The 15,715-nt window shown below is 37.5% G+C and overlaps 1 protein-coding gene across 1 annotated transcript; it reads right to left on the bottom strand.

Moving 5' to 3' along the window:
• Positions 1–10: 10 nt before the first annotated feature.
• On the bottom strand, positions 11–15,003 carry LOC106149944 (UPF0317 protein KRH_21160-like; the record flags this gene model as incomplete). Its single annotated transcript, XM_013520806.1, is given in 3 exon segments — positions 11–401; positions 6,864–7,043; positions 14,968–15,003. Coding segments are annotated over 3 exon segments (607 nt in total), but the record flags the coding sequence as incomplete, so codon positions are not given.
• Positions 15,004–15,715: the final 712 nt, after the last annotated feature.

Genomic DNA, 15,715 nt, shown 5'->3' with positions numbered 1-15,715 from the left:
CCCGGCCCCAGCGGCGCTGCCCCGGGCGGCTGCCGCGGGCTTTGTGACGCCGCCGGCACGCCCAGGTGGCCGACCGCGGGAGAAGCGCGTCCCGGTTTCCCGGGGAACAGCGCGCGAAACAGCCCTGAGCGCTGCGGGGGCCGCGCAGGACGCGGACGCGAGAGAAGGCTCCTCGGAGTCGGGCGCAGGACGCGGACGCGAGAGAAGGCTCCTCGGAGTCGGGCTGCCGGTTCCTCGGCGCATCTGCCCGGGACCTGAAACGGAGCTGGACGCCAGCGGCTTGTAAATGTTACCAAGGGGGAGACCGCACCCCAAAGCCGAGTGCCGAGGTCACAGTCAGCAAATGGAAAAGCATTTTCGTAACCCCGGCTCCGAAGCCCACGCACTCTGTGCTCGTCTCCCTATGAAAGCGCGAACTGAAATGTGAATTCCACGAAATCTGCAACCGGTTGCGCCCTTTTCTTTATTTTTCTTTATTTTTAGTTTTCTGTGCGTTTATTTGGTGACTAACACAGCTGCGTAACATGTAAAAACCACCCAAGTGTTCAGTACATTAGTTGTAGCAAAACCGCTGGAGTATTTCCACGCATGAAGATATGCGGAGACTTGACTGTTAGATGCAATGATTACGTGATAAATAAGATGGTAGACAAGAACCCCTGCGTGGTCAGTGCCCACCCCAACTCACTGGGTGGAGAGCAGAAGAGATGGGTGTATATGCTAGCGAGAGGAGCTGAACCGTCCCCAGTGAAGTCCTGCCCACTGGCATTATAATTGGGATGTGTCAGTATTGGGATAACTTGCTTTTGCAAAATCTGTTTTCTATGATTTTGTAAACCTTGATTTGAGATTCCAAAAAACTACTTTCCATTGTTGCTATGTGTTGCATTATTTGACTTTGCTCCTGACAAAACTAAGTTTCTCTAAACACGGGTATCTTCAGAGGGTTGCATTTCCCCCTTTTCTGTCACTGTGGAAGAAAACCAAATGATTTTCTCAAGAGAGGGGAAAGAATACGTTGTCGTTACACAGAAATGAGTTTAAACCTCCTTCGGCTGCTACCTGTAAAGTACGTAGCTGTATTTTAATTATAAAATTGAGAATTATAAAAAAACCTACCTTAAATAATTTTATGAAGATTAAATGAAACTGTATCTTTGTAGCCTGGGACGTGCTCACTCACCAATAAACAGCAGAAGGAACCAGACTGGTGACAGGATGAGTTGTATCTTGCGTGAATTGTATCTCAATAAAGTTGTTTTTAAAAATAAGTAGGGACTTTGAAGGCAAAACTGTGCTCTCTGTCACCTTATAACATAGTCAAGAAGTAATGTGTTATTAACACTCTTGTCCATTTTCCCGTCATAGAGAAATGTTGAAACTTCTAGGTATGCAGCAAAGAAAAACAGTCTTTTCTGTGCTTGCACCCTGCCCAACGTAGTGGGTTGACTGGGTAAAGATGTATACGTTCAACAACATCAACTTGAATTATATGTCAGACTTATGAGATCATTTTGTGGAACTAACCAGTTACCATCAGAATGATTATAAGATTTTATTGAGCAAGCACATATAGTGTACCTGGCATGGTTCTAAATTCTTTAAAGGACTAAGTTATTCCCCATAGCAACTCTGTGAGATAAACACTATTATCATTCCAATTCTATAGATGAGGAATTAAAGCAAGTAACAGAACCTAAATTGGAAAGCGTAACAGTGGCCCAAAAAATTTGGGTTAATTTCTATTTTTTTAACCGGTCTTTATGATCTTGTTTATACCAATCAACTTTTCAGTGGCCTCAGTTTACCAGTTCTTGGGATTTGTGCTTATTTTCCCAATACTTCTTTCAATTATGAAGAAAAATATTATTTATAAGGATGAAATTCATTAAGGCCTACAGCCCTACTGAATAGATAACTAGATAAATCCATGAGAAAAGCTACAAAACTTGGAATCACTCAGATAATTTGAATGTACTAGGAATTACTTCTGCTTATTCAGAACAAGTGTCTTCATTGATATGTCCCTAAAGTCATGTCCTAAAAATGTACTATTTTCTTGTTAAGATTAGTTTCCCCTTCTCAGATTTTCTGTACTTTTTCTGCCCATTAAAAAAACCTAGGAATTTGAGTAGGAAAGAGAAATTCAGAATGTTGGCATCTGTAGAAATAAGGCTTGGTAGGCGTAAAGTGGACCTCACATAAAGTCATAGTTGGTTTTAAAATTAGAAATATTCTACAAAGGGTCCCTTGACTTGTAATAATTCCCTTCTCTGCTCACTCACGTTTGAACAATCCCTTGTTCAACCTTGAGAGTTTCTTCTATTCAGTGATTAAGAGTTAGGACTTCAAATATAAGTATTATAGGAGAGAGTAAGGCTTAAAACCGAGGCGTTAAAGGTGAGTCAATTTTCACCCTGAGGTGAATGAAAGGAGGAAAATCATTGTGTTTCATAATAGAGTTGAACGGATGAAAGTACAAAGAATTCCAAGGTAAGTTTGCCACCGTCACAGTTTTATATAGTGCTACGTGAGCCCAAGAGAAAATCTGCCTAAAGCCCGAGTGGATTTAGCAAATCACTTACATATATAGAATAAGCACAATCCCCAGAAGAATAAGCACATACCAGCCAGGCATGGTAGCTCATGCCTGTAATCCCAACACTCTGAGAGCCCCAGGCACAAGTATCATAAATTTGAGCCGAGCTTGGGCAGTTCAGCAAAAGCAAAAACCTTATTTCAAATAATAGCAGGGATTATTATTAATAAGCATGTGCCCTAAAAGAATAATATTTGGTGACCTCTCTGAGTCTTTATTCCTCAGCTCTTCCCATATTTGATTTTCAGGAGGCGCTGTCATACTTTTGCTCCTCCGTTTCTGCACTGCGGTTATTCCTTCTGTTAATCCGCCGTTCCCTCATTTTTATCCACCTCTCAAAGCCCTTCATTCTCTTATGCAATTTTGTAATTCCCTTCCCCTTCCCCACCCTCTCGGAGCAGCCAGAAGGCAGTGGAAAGGCGGAGGAGTAGCGCAAACACGAAAATAGCGCGTAGTAAAATACTTAATCTGTTAATGATATTTTGAAACTTGGGGTGTGAATAAAAATGGCAAGTGCCGCGATGCCGTTTTTTTTAAAGCTTCGGAATACAGAGGCTCCTCATTTCAAACAAATGTTAGGTTCAGATAAGGAGGATGAAAAAGTAGTGAAATGAATATAGCACCTCTTACAATGAGCCAGTCTACTTGTTATCTTGGCTCTGGCTCGGCGCCACTAACTAGCTGGATAACCTTGGCCAAGTTATTTAATCTCTGTGAGCGTTCATTTTCTCATTATAAAATAAGGTGATTAGACTTCACAGGCTGAACCTCAAAAGCTTGCAGGGCTTAGATATAACTAATGTAAACGGGTGAAGCAAATCTCCCTTAAGATGATAAGGAGTTTTGGGGACTCCCTTGAACTGTCTGCCCCAATGAGAAGTACTTAAATTAAAGGAATTAAAATAAAATTATTTCTCCTCCTCCATAGATCTGGAAAGTTTAATTTGGGCATGGACATGAAGTCTACAAATTGCTTAATCTGGCTTGCTCTGTAGATCATCTCTTTTCCAAGCACACACAAAATATTATGAAAATTTATATTGTCTTAAATGTTGACAAAAGTCTGCCCCATACATAGGTAATTCTCACTAAATGATGACAGAGCTAAAATGATTAGAATCAAAATAAATAAACCAAGTAGTCAAATAAATGTAGACTTATACAAAAAGTACCCAAGTAATATATTCTGTGCATTCTAAATATTTTAAATGAAGTGTTCATGTATGGTGGAAAATTTTTTCCCAAAGGTCATCTTACCCTACTCAACCAAAATGACATACATCGAACCCAGGCTGAAAGTAGGAAAATACTGATTTAAAATTTTATTAATTTACTGTGCCTTTATTGACAGACATCAAGGTTAGTAAAAGAACCACTTCACGAAAATAAACAGAAATGTTTAAGCAGCCTCTGGTCCTTTCCTAAGCCTCAAATTAATAGATAAACTTTAGAAAAATAAATAATTTCAAAGATGCTGATGTTTTGTTTTAAGTGGACAAGACGAATTAAAACATTGATCTTACATTATCTGATTGTTTTTATTTTGTAGCATTTCATTCAAAAGTTTTTTAAAAACTTGTACCTATGGATCTTGGAAACCTATACAACTAGATTGAAAGGGAGTTATGCAATGAGCCACTGTTTCTCCAACTGCATAGATTTCAGAGAGATTAACTTTGTTTTCTCCCAAGAGAGGACTGAATTATTCAGATTTTCTGTTTGAACAATCCTTCTCTTCATTTTTGCTGCAAGAGCAAAAGATTTAAACTGCTTACAAGGAGTTTTTGACAGCAAAATAGCAGGTCTTAAAGAATGTGCTCCAAGACTGATGGGAACATTGAGCAAAGCTTGTTGCTTCTTTTTAGGCAGCAGGACGGCAAGATATCACACAAGAGGTTTGTGCCAAGTTAGCAGACACCAACAAGGACGAAAAACCAAGTTTGGCGCTTTTGTATAAATATTTACTGTGACTTTTTTTGCTAGCTGACATGCTTCTGTTTAGAACCTCTTAGATTGTATTAATTAAGCATTTCTAAAATTCTTAGTGGCCTGAAGCTACTACGGAGAAATTGGACCTGATTTCTACAACATGAGGAAAGGATGACATGTGCAGGAAATAATAATAGAACCTCTACATATAATTTTTTTTCTTTTTTTTTTTTTTTTCTGGTACTGGGAATCGAATGCACGACTTTGCGCTTACCAGGCAGGCGCTGTGTCACTGAGCTAAATCCCCAGCCCCTACAGATAATTTACTTAATAATCAGTATTACCCTCTACTACTTACCAGTTCTGTGATACTGGAAATTTTAGCTTCTTCATCTGTGAAGTGGGGATAAGAGACATTTCATTAAGGCTCACTGAAAAGTGAATTGAGCAACAAATGCTGAGTTAATAATAGAGCTTAATACTTAGCACGATTATTATCTAGCAAATACCTGTCCCTTTTGTTAAAATTAGTTCCCCATGTAAAAAAACCCAATTACTAAAGAGCTTAAGAAGGATACTATTAAAGGTCTAACTTTACTAGTCCCTTGTGTGAAAGATTCTCAGGGATAAAACAACATACCTACAACCTGCTAATGGAGTACAAAATGCAAGACTATGTTTATATGTTTATGAATGTTTTAAATAATTAAAAATACATATGAATAACAAATCAAAGATATTGCTTTGAGGTCATTTCACTTGCTGACTGACAGTGTGGAAGGCAGAATAACAACTTCCAAAAGAGCTGTGTGTTGTAATCCCAGAACCTGTGACTATGTTATCTTTTACGGCCAGAGGGACTTTGCAAGTATGATTAAGTTGACCTTGGGATGAGAGCACCCAGTATGATCCAGTGGGGCACAGCCTCACCCCATGAATCCTTAAAAGCAAAACAAAGTTTTCTGTCTGTGATCAGAATATTATGTAACCATGAAAGAACGACTTTGAAGACAGAATAAAGGGGCCAAGAAGTAAGGAATGTGGATGACAAGTAGAAGCTTGCGTAGGAAAGGAAATGAGTCCTTCTCTGGACGCTCCAAAAGATGGTTTACCAACTTCTTGATCTTAGTGCAGTGAAATTTGTATGAGATTTATAACCCATAGAAGTATACGATAATACACTTCTGTTGTGTCATCACTATGTTTATGGTAATTTATTGCAGCAGTAATAGAGTAAAAAACGAATACCAAGAAGCAGAAAAAAAAAAAGAAAAAAACCTCCTTAAGGAAATTAAGAAATATTCACACCCTAAAATTAATTACTATATCCATCTACTGTAGCACTACATATACGTGTGTGTAGCACTACATATACATGTGTGTGTGTGTGTGTTATCATGGAGAACAACAGAAATTGGATAGAATAAACTATTCTGGACTACTAGTTGACAAAGTATGGAAGTATGTTTCAACAATGAATTATAAAACTGACACAAAATGGAAAATGACAGCCAAACCTAAGTCTTCAGTTATTATTCGATTATTTTAACTTTTTAGGCAGTATCACCAAATTCTCAATATCAAATTGTACTAAACACCCACCAAGACGTGTAGGTTATACGTTACACTGAGTACCCTTAAACTGGTCCAGAATAGGAGATAATAGTAACTAAAAAGAATCAAAATAGGTGACAGGAGAAACCAAAGTGTTTCTAGATAAACTGTAGTATACTAACTGTTGGCATGTGGTAGAGAAAAATGTTATAAAAACTTTCTAATAAAGACTCTGAAAAACAGGGAAGTAAGGGTAGTCATTAAACCAATTTTACTGCACCAGTCAGAGATTTCCAGGGAAAAAGAACCAAAATGATAAAGATTTATTATGAAGGATTCACTCATACAAGTATGGCGGCCGATAAGCTCTAGTGTCTTTAAAGTGCAGAACTAGGGGCTCTGTCCAAACCTGAAGGCCCGAGGACCAGGGAAGCCCATGGTGTAAGCCCTAGTCTCAGTGTGAAAGCTCAGGAATCAGGGGAACTAATGCAGGGAGAGAATTTGCTCTTCCCCCTTTTTGTTTTGTTTTGTTGCTGCTGCCGTTGTTTAGTTAAGGTCCTTGAAGGACTGGGTAGTTCCCACCCACATCCATGAGGGCATTTTCTTAAAAACTCATTCTGTTGATTCAAATTCTAATCCCTTCTACAAACACATTAACAGACACATCCAAAAGTAATGTTTTACCCCTATTTGGGCATCCTTTATTCCAATTAATTAACACATAAAATTGACCATCACACTCATGTACCACGATCAGAGGAAACTGAGTCAATTGACTTACAAGGGAATAGAGCCATAAATACACAGAGGGCTGGATAATACCCATCACTGTTAGCCAGAACAGATTACGAACCAGCGCACATACTCCAAAGTTTCCTTCCTCCTTCTCCACTTCTATTCGTTTCACCCTTGCTGCCTCCAAAGGCACTTGGTACAAGGCTGGGTTGACAGTGGTTCTTTGCTAAGTGAAAGTACTCAATGAAAGACTTCGCAGAGAAGTTAAAACTAAAAATAAAACCCAAGTCTACTGACTGCTTAAAGTGGTTAATGGGAGATGGAAGTCGATCAAGATATGGAGAAAACAAAATAAGCTTCCTTTTTTTAGAACAAAGATGAAATAGTCACACATGATGCCCTTCAGGCTCTGTAAGGCTGTGTTTTTTAAAGGGCCCGTTGAAATGGTGCTATTCAACAAATTGCTTTTAGCCTTTGCAGGGAAACATGAATCTGAACCATTTTTTCCTGAGAATAGAATCAAATAAACTATAAAATTAAGAGAGTTCAAAGTTGTCAGATTTTCAAAATAAATAACAGAAGTTTTCCCAAAATTATTCCACTGTTAACAAGGCTTTCACTTGCAAGTTAATTATTTAAGTTAATTCGCCAAAGAAACAACACAATCTTATAGACTTGGACCCCTTTTTCAAATCTGAAAGATATTTAAAGCTCTGTTGAAAGACTAAATAAGCTTTTAAATGTAGAACAATTCTACATAATAATGTAGAAATGATAATTTGACAGGAAGGAAATCTATACCAACATTGATATTATTATATATTTGCATTCAAGGCATGGAAGAGTTTATAAAGAAATCAATAGAGTTATCTTTCAAGTCCTTCTTTTAAAAGGTATAAGAAGTTTCTAAATTTTTTTGGTGTTTTTTCAGGTATCGGGAATCGAACTCATGACCTCGCACTTGCCAGGCAGATGCTGTGCCGCTGAGCTAAATCCCCAGCCCCTTCTAAAAATTTTTAAACTTTATTTTTATTAGTACATATATGTCATATATACTGATCACATTCATCCTAGGGAATTTGTACCTGTATATAATATATCCCAATTCTTTTTTGATCCTTTCCCTCCCCCACCCTCTACCCCTCTTCCCCTCCCCATGTACAAAAGCTTTGTTTCTATTTTTTTTTTTTTTTTTTTTTTTTTTTTTCCTTTTCACTTCCTCTCCCCTTTCTCCCTCCCTTGTTTTTCTTCCCATTTGAACATTTTTTTTCCTACTTCCCAATATAAAAGATAAAGGAAGTTTTATCTAATTAATAGACCAGGACATGTCAAACTAAATATGGTGGCTCTTCTACCAAAAAAGAGCTCTTAAGTCGGGGAGCTACACACCCAAGAAGAGAACATAATTCTTCACATGAATTTCATAAAGATAATGAAATGCACTTGGAAAACTCATTTGGAATTTGTTCTTTCTATTAACCACCTTGAGGTGTATTGTCCAATAGACTTTTAATGGCTGGAAGGTTAAAAAACATCATCTCAGCCTAAATCAATGCTTCTAAAAGTGCAGTATGAAGATTAGCTGTATCGTATACTTTTGTGTATTTTAAAATGTGGATTATTAGGCTCCACTCCAGATACACTAAATCAGAACCCCTAGGAGATGAAGCCTAGGAAATATTTCAACAAGCTCACAGGTCATTCTTGTGTTCTCTAAATTTGGAAAATACTAGTCTCAGGAGACAGGTTGGCTTCTTCAATGAATGGTTCCCATACTGAAGCAATGAGTCTTGACCTAGTGATAGAAGTTGAGCATTTGGGGGGCTTGAAGCACAAAATACCTTAGCTAGGGTAATTTATTGCTCACAGTTCTTGGAAGCTGGGCAACCTAAAACCACGGTGCAGAACATGTGCCTGGTGAGGACCCACTCTCTGCTTCAGAGGTGGCAGCTTCTTGCTGGAAGAGGCAAGGGAACTCCCTGGAGCCTCTTTTTAAAGGAACCTAATGTCATATAAGAGGGTGGAGCCCTTACAAGTCCATCAGTTCTCAACGAATACATCAAAACTAGTAAATACGAAAGTGTGAAATAAAAGCACAATGACATACCGGTTCACAGTCTGTCACTCTGAATTTTGTTTTAGCTCGACATTATCATGTGTTAGTGAGAACGTGAACCGACGAGAATTGTAATATTCTGTCAACAGGGTTATATAGGGAAACACTTTGGAGGACACCATGGTACTGAATGAACTTGTAGATGTCCGTACCTCACAACTCAGCAGTTTTACATCTTGGTCCCCTAGTGGGACTTCTTCAAGTACACACCAGAAGACACACCCACGTGTATTTACTCCCACGTTTTTTATTCCAGCAAAATGGAAGTAAATCAAGTAACAAACAATAGTGTATAGTTGAATAAACTGGTGCATATCCATTCAAGGCATTTTCACATTTTAAAAGTTCTTTCAGGAGAGATTATCATATTGGAAAGTTTTAATGCACTATTATTTGAGGGGAATTGATTAAAAATGTGCACGTACTTATGTAGTGTGGTTATATATCTATTTGTGTATGTATACACCCTGACTCCCCAAATATATCCTTAGGGAGAAAAAAAAAAACCAAAACAACAGTGGTTGAGTTCAACGGACATACTATGGTTGTTTTTGTTCTTTCTAATTATGTTTGTTTTTTCTTAATTCACGTAATAAGCATGTAAACATTCTTAGAAATAATCAAGGAGGATGAAGAGAAAGGAAGGAGCAGAGGAAGAAGAGGAGGAGGTGTTTGAGCAACACGGGAGGGAAATAAAAAACAAATCTTGTAATGGCTCAATAATACATTGATGTCTTCCATTTGATGATAACTAGTTAAATTCAGCGGGCAAGGACACATCGTCAAATGAGTAGAGTGCTGGCTCCTGGTGTGTAGTAAATGTTAAATAACAGCCGTAATCTTTAGAGAAGATTTCTACTAGCCGTGGTCTCAGCTTTCTGGGTTTACACAGTTTAGTTAGCTTCTGCTTGTACAAGACCCTGGCATTTAGGCACACAATAAAATAGAAAATCAGTTGATAAACAGTAGGATTTACCAGTAATCATGAATATATGTTTTTGCTTGGTTTCATCGACTGCATAATGTTTTTTTAAAAATTACTTCATTTACTTGATAAGCTGAAATGGCTATGGGGCTTCCTTCCAGCCTACAAAACACATGATGTGCATTCATAAATATATAATTAGGGAGCTCTTAAAGCCAAATTTGCTAGAGCGCCATTGCAGGTCCAGTATCATAAATACTAAAGCATCTTTCTGCTATGTCGTCTTTGTCAACAGGGTTACTTAGTGGAGCATGTTGATATTTAAACATGATCTCTATATGAAAATATAGAGTGGAAATCTGACTTCCAAATGGTCTTTGTTATTGTGAAAATCATCCAGAACTAAACACATTTTCATCTTCTTAACCTCCTAAGTATGTTAATGTTTAAAAATAACTAACATAAAATCTTAATAAGTTAGCCTATAGTTTTCAACATAATTATGTAAAATATTAATTTCTTTATATTTCTTAGGTCAGTGGCTCATTTAAAGGAATTTTAAATGAATCTGGCCTTTGCAAAGAAAGGTTTTTATAATAAACGGTTTTTGAGTAGGTTAGTACCTGTTAGTTATCAATCATATTCCCAAAATTATGTATATTTCAATGTATGTTAATTTTACTCCCAATTACTATATTTTCTCCAACTAAAGAATTTGCTTTGTAATCCTAATACATGTGGATATAGTCAGAGTAAGTGTACAAAATTGTGTGCAATTAAATTTGAAAATTTGAAAAAACTATAAAATTTGAAAAATTATATTTTTAAGACAAGGAATTATGCAGAGTAATATAACATATCTGTAAATAATCACAAAGAATTCTCCACAGTTAAGATTTTATCATATTTATCTTTTTGTAACATAATGAATAAAATATTAAAAGTAAGTAGGAATCTTTGTGTCTCACCCTTTCCTTTTTTCCAATAAACTTACTGTGTGTCCTTTCATCTTCCATTCAAATTTTATCCTCTTACAAACATATACTATATCCAAAGTACATAGTATTGGTCTTTGAGCCTGTTTGTTTATTTATTTATTTATTTGGGTACCAGGAATGGAACGCAGGACCTCATGCTTGCCAGGTAGGTGTTGCATCGCTGGGTTAAATCCCCAGCCGTGGTCTTTGTGTTTAAAATTATGCTTTTTAAATGAGTTATCCTATACAATCATTTTGCATGTTTTCTTTTAACTAGCACTGCTTTTGTAATATACCCCTGTTGATATATATATATGCAGGTGTTGTAGCATTCTTAGCTTAGTGCTATATTCCCAGAGGATTACCTAACAGTCATAAGAATGTTAGGTAAATGGCTACTAAAAGGCCTAAAATAGCCCAAGATAAGTTTGGTTTTTGACCTACAATGCCCCATATCTGCACAATTACAATGTTCTTGTCAGCCAAAATTAGTAGTCTGCAGTATCCTTAAAGTAGAAGTAGATGCATATACATATTTTTAAATAATGGATTCCCTTTGCCTGCTTTATGATTTTCTGATATTCTACCATTCAAACATACCAAAATATACATATTTCTTCATTCTCCTTTTGATAAGCATTTCGGTTTTGGCCTATAGTTTGCTTTTACAAAGCACACTGAAGTGAATATCCTAATATCTATCTCTGCGCAAACGTGTGAGTTTCTCTTGGGTATGTATTGTGAGCTAGGGAGCTGCATCAATTTTTATATCTAAGACGTTTGGCACAGGGGCTTTTAGAAAGGGCTGTACCATACACATTTGTTGCATCAAACCTCTTTGATGAAGTTTTGTTTTTAACTGACAAAACAGATGGAAATTTCTAGTGTTAACAAAAGCAAATTCAGTGGAAAGTTAGGATTAATGATTCTTTCCATATTTGAGTGCATAGTTTAAAATATTAAAGTTTGCCTCGCTGTAATGCTTTCAAAGATAAGAAACATACAAATTTTCAAGGGTTTTCCCCAGCTTATTATCTGTAATTTCATACGTCAGAAAACAACTAAAAATGAGAACTACCTTTAATTATCCTAGATCCCTATGCCTTGTAATTAGCAAGTGTATTTGCTAACTGAAAAATTGTACAACAAAGGAAATAGGAAATTATAGAGCAATAAATAAAAGAAACAGTACTTATAAATTTAGACTTGCTAATTCAGTAAGCTTTGTCTAGTGAATGCACTCAGGTTGAGGTCAAGCTAAAAGCTTTCTGAATCTGAGAATTATGCTTGGCCTCCACTAGAGAAATGTTTGGCTGCCATATAGCCAACGCTTCCCTGTGATTAGCCGCCAAGAAAAATCAGTTTCACGGTACAGAAGAAAATTAGGGACATCAGAGTTCACATAACAATTGCCGGTAGTCTCTCTTTCTGCTTGTTACCCACTCTTGTTCTGGGATGCTAGAACCAGCACCGTCATGTGGTAGAGAGTGCCTGAGCCCAGACATGAATTGAATCCATTTTACTGTTCTGGTACTGGAAAAGACCAAAACCAAAATTAGACGTCCTTTCTTAAGGAGTTTATATAACATGTCGCATAGGCAGAAAGAATAAACCTTTAAAAGACACAGTCTGCTGTGAATGCTGCTTTTGTGATTCAACACTCAGATGCCCAAATTTAAGCAAAATGAATGATATCTATATAATTCTCTTATCTATTTATTAAGCTCCTTAAGGTGCTATTTTGTCTCAGGAAGAAATAATACCAACATAAATGATACCAATGATAATACAATATAATAATTTAAAAGCTCATATGAGCATTAGTATTATAAAATAAAGTACATTCAGTTAACTATACAGTAAATGTGTTATTTATTTTTATTAATAAGTATATAGAATAGGATATTTATATAATCTGTTATAGACTATGTAAAATATATTTATATTATATATTTACCACATAATAAATATTACTGGACACACTTTTATAAGCTCTCTTTTATTCTGGGCAGAGTGGATCTTTAGTGCTGTTGAGAGAAGCACTGGATAACTGTTGCACTCATCCCTTCTGTAAAAACCCAGTACAAATTTAGTGGTTTAGAACGATAACATTTATTGCACTCATGCATCTGTAGTTTGGGTAATGAAGAAAGCTCATTTCTTACTCATGCAGCATCAGCTAGGATGGCCTGGGTACCTCAATGGCAGAGGAACTAGAAAACATGCTCACTTTAACATAAAACTAGAAAACATGCTCACTTCCACATCTGAAATACTGGATGCTCCATGAGACCTCTACTGGGGTCCTGGTCAGATGGATCGCTTACACCTGGCTCTCTGTGTGACTGGTTGGCTCCCTTATAGGTAGCATGCTAGCCAGGTTCAAAGAGAGGGCAACCCAAGGTAACAGAGTAGAAGTGTGTGTGTGTGTGTGTGTGTGTGTGTGTGTGTGTATAAGTTCATTTTTATGACATAATCACTGTATTCTGTTGGTTGGAGTAAAGAAAAAGGCTATTGCTTGATGAGGGGAGTGTCAGTGATACTCCACAACAAAATTTTAATTATAAAGATTTGTATTGAAGTCTGAAGATGGGGGTCAGTATTGAAGATTTGGGGGCCATTAGTTAACTTATAGTAATTGAAGTCCAGAGGAAAGGCAACATTTCTTCAGAAGAGCACATCAAGGAAAAGATGTGGACCAAGAATGAAACCCTAAAACACAACAGCGGGGCTGGGGATTTAGCTCAGCGGCACAGCACCTACCTGGAAAGCGCAAGGTCGTGTGTTCGATTCCCGGTACCAGAAAAAAACCAAAAACCAAAAACCAAACAAACGAACAAAAATAAAACACAACAGCACTTAGGAGGTGGGCTTGTGGGATGTGTTGTGGTCAAACTTTGGAAAATATAACTTGCTACAGCGTGGATGGACATTGAATAGGCCTTAAGAGCTAAACAGTTCTTTGCTGTAGATTGAATAGTCAGGGGGAAGACTTTAGAGGTAGAGAGGACTGAAATTGGACCAGAGAGAGAAAAAAGAATGGTGCGGCTGCTGTGGAAGGAGAAATTCTGAGAAACGATTTAAGGTCCACAAGGGAAATTAGATATTTTGCTCTTCTGTTTCATAAATATCTACGTATTTATCAGTGTCCCTGGAGTTTGATTTTTAGTTATAAAGATGTATTCTGCTTGTTTTAAAAGAAAGAGCTGAGGGTTGGGGATTTAGCTCAGCAGCACAGCGCCTGCCTGGCAAGCGCAAGGTCGTGAGTTTGATTCCAGGTACCAGAAAAAACACAAAACAAACAAACAAACAAAAAGAAACAGCTGGGATAGAGCAGGTGGTCTATGGTTACCCGGTCACATTCAGGGTATATTTAAGTACACCAAAAGTACACCTACATATCCAAATACTATAGTTTTGCCAGTAACTTCCAAATCTAATTCACTGTAGAGCAAGTTTAGTTCACCAAGCCTTTAATAGGTATTTAGAATGTTTCAGTAAATATTAGTTGTTAAGGATATAAAGATGAATAAAACCCCATTTCTGCTCTAAATCTAGTGGGATGGTCAGATTTATAAATTAGAAGTTCCAGTTAAAATCCTTAAGGTTTAAGAGTGGATTATGGAGTCAAAATGGCTAACTCTGGGTAACTTATTTATCTCTCTAAGCCTCAACTCCATCAATTATAAAAAGGGAAAGTATTCATTTGTACAGCGGAGAGCTGTTGGGAGGATTAAATGAAATGAAAATGTATGTAAAATACTTAACACAGTGCTTGGCACAAGGAAAGTGCTCACAGATGATTAGTTGTTGCGTCATGTAGTAAAATGATAAATGTTAGAGTATAAATACCTCATGGGATCGCTTGAGGATACAGGGGGTGAGACGGTAAAGTGCTTAATGAGCCCATACACAGGAGCAGCGCAAGATGAAAAGCTTGGCTTTTGTTAAAACATTATTATGAATTAAAGAAGGCAATACCACAGCATGACACCAAAGCCCAAGTTCTTCTAAGACTGCGATTACCTGGACTACACAAGTTTCATGCCTGTGAAGTCAGCACTGCCTCTATGACACCTTTGTGGAAATTAGAAAAAGGAACCCCTTCATCCAGGTAGTTTGCTTCCCTCACTTGTTCCACCAGCGAGAGCATAAACTGCACAACCATGCGTAGCAGTCATTCTTCAAACCCCGCACGCCTAATTCAACCCCTTATGCGCCTCCCAAGTACATCCCTTCTCTCCTATTTCCAGAATCAATTAATGACTCCATTATGCACCAGGTTAGGCAGGGCAGAAATGTGAGAGCCGTTTGCACTGGCCCTTCTTCATTTCTCACTCGCAATTGGTCATCACGTGGTGCCAGTTTAACCTAAACATTGCATAACTACACACTGTATGATTGGACACTTAGGTCAACTCAAGAGTTTTAGAGCATCTTCTTGGAGGATTTTAAGACTGACTTCTGCCTTGAAAGATGGGTGAGTCTTATCTAAATAGGAAAAAAGATAAAGAGGATAAATACAGAGGATCCAGGCAAGAAAAAGCGTGACATGAAGGCGAAACCACCAGAAACTTCACAACACAAGGGCACAAAGCACGAGGTATGAAATGAAAAGTGAGGTGAGGGCAAGGAAATGCCAGTGGATTATAAAGTCTTCATGTCAAGCCAAATGATCTGGGCTTCAGGCTGATGGCAGGAAGGATCCACCAATAGATTTCAAGCAGAGTTGGCATGGTCAGACCTGGCTTTCATAGCAAAAACTAAGGCTTTGATGACCTTAATGGGGATGAGGCTGCACACAAGGAGTTATTTAATTGTTGCAATATGGCGTGGCAAAAATATGGCCTGAATTAAAGCAGCAGGAGTAAGGCTAAATC

This window comes from Chinchilla lanigera, unplaced genomic scaffold, assembly GCF_000276665.1.
Source record: "Chinchilla lanigera isolate Chin_1 unplaced genomic scaffold, ChiLan1.0 scaffold00057, whole genome shotgun sequence".
NCBI lineage: Eukaryota > Metazoa > Chordata > Mammalia > Rodentia > Chinchillidae > Chinchilla > Chinchilla lanigera.
The sequence above is the reverse complement of the archived record's forward strand: the minus strand, read 5'-3'. Positions and strand labels throughout refer to the sequence as shown.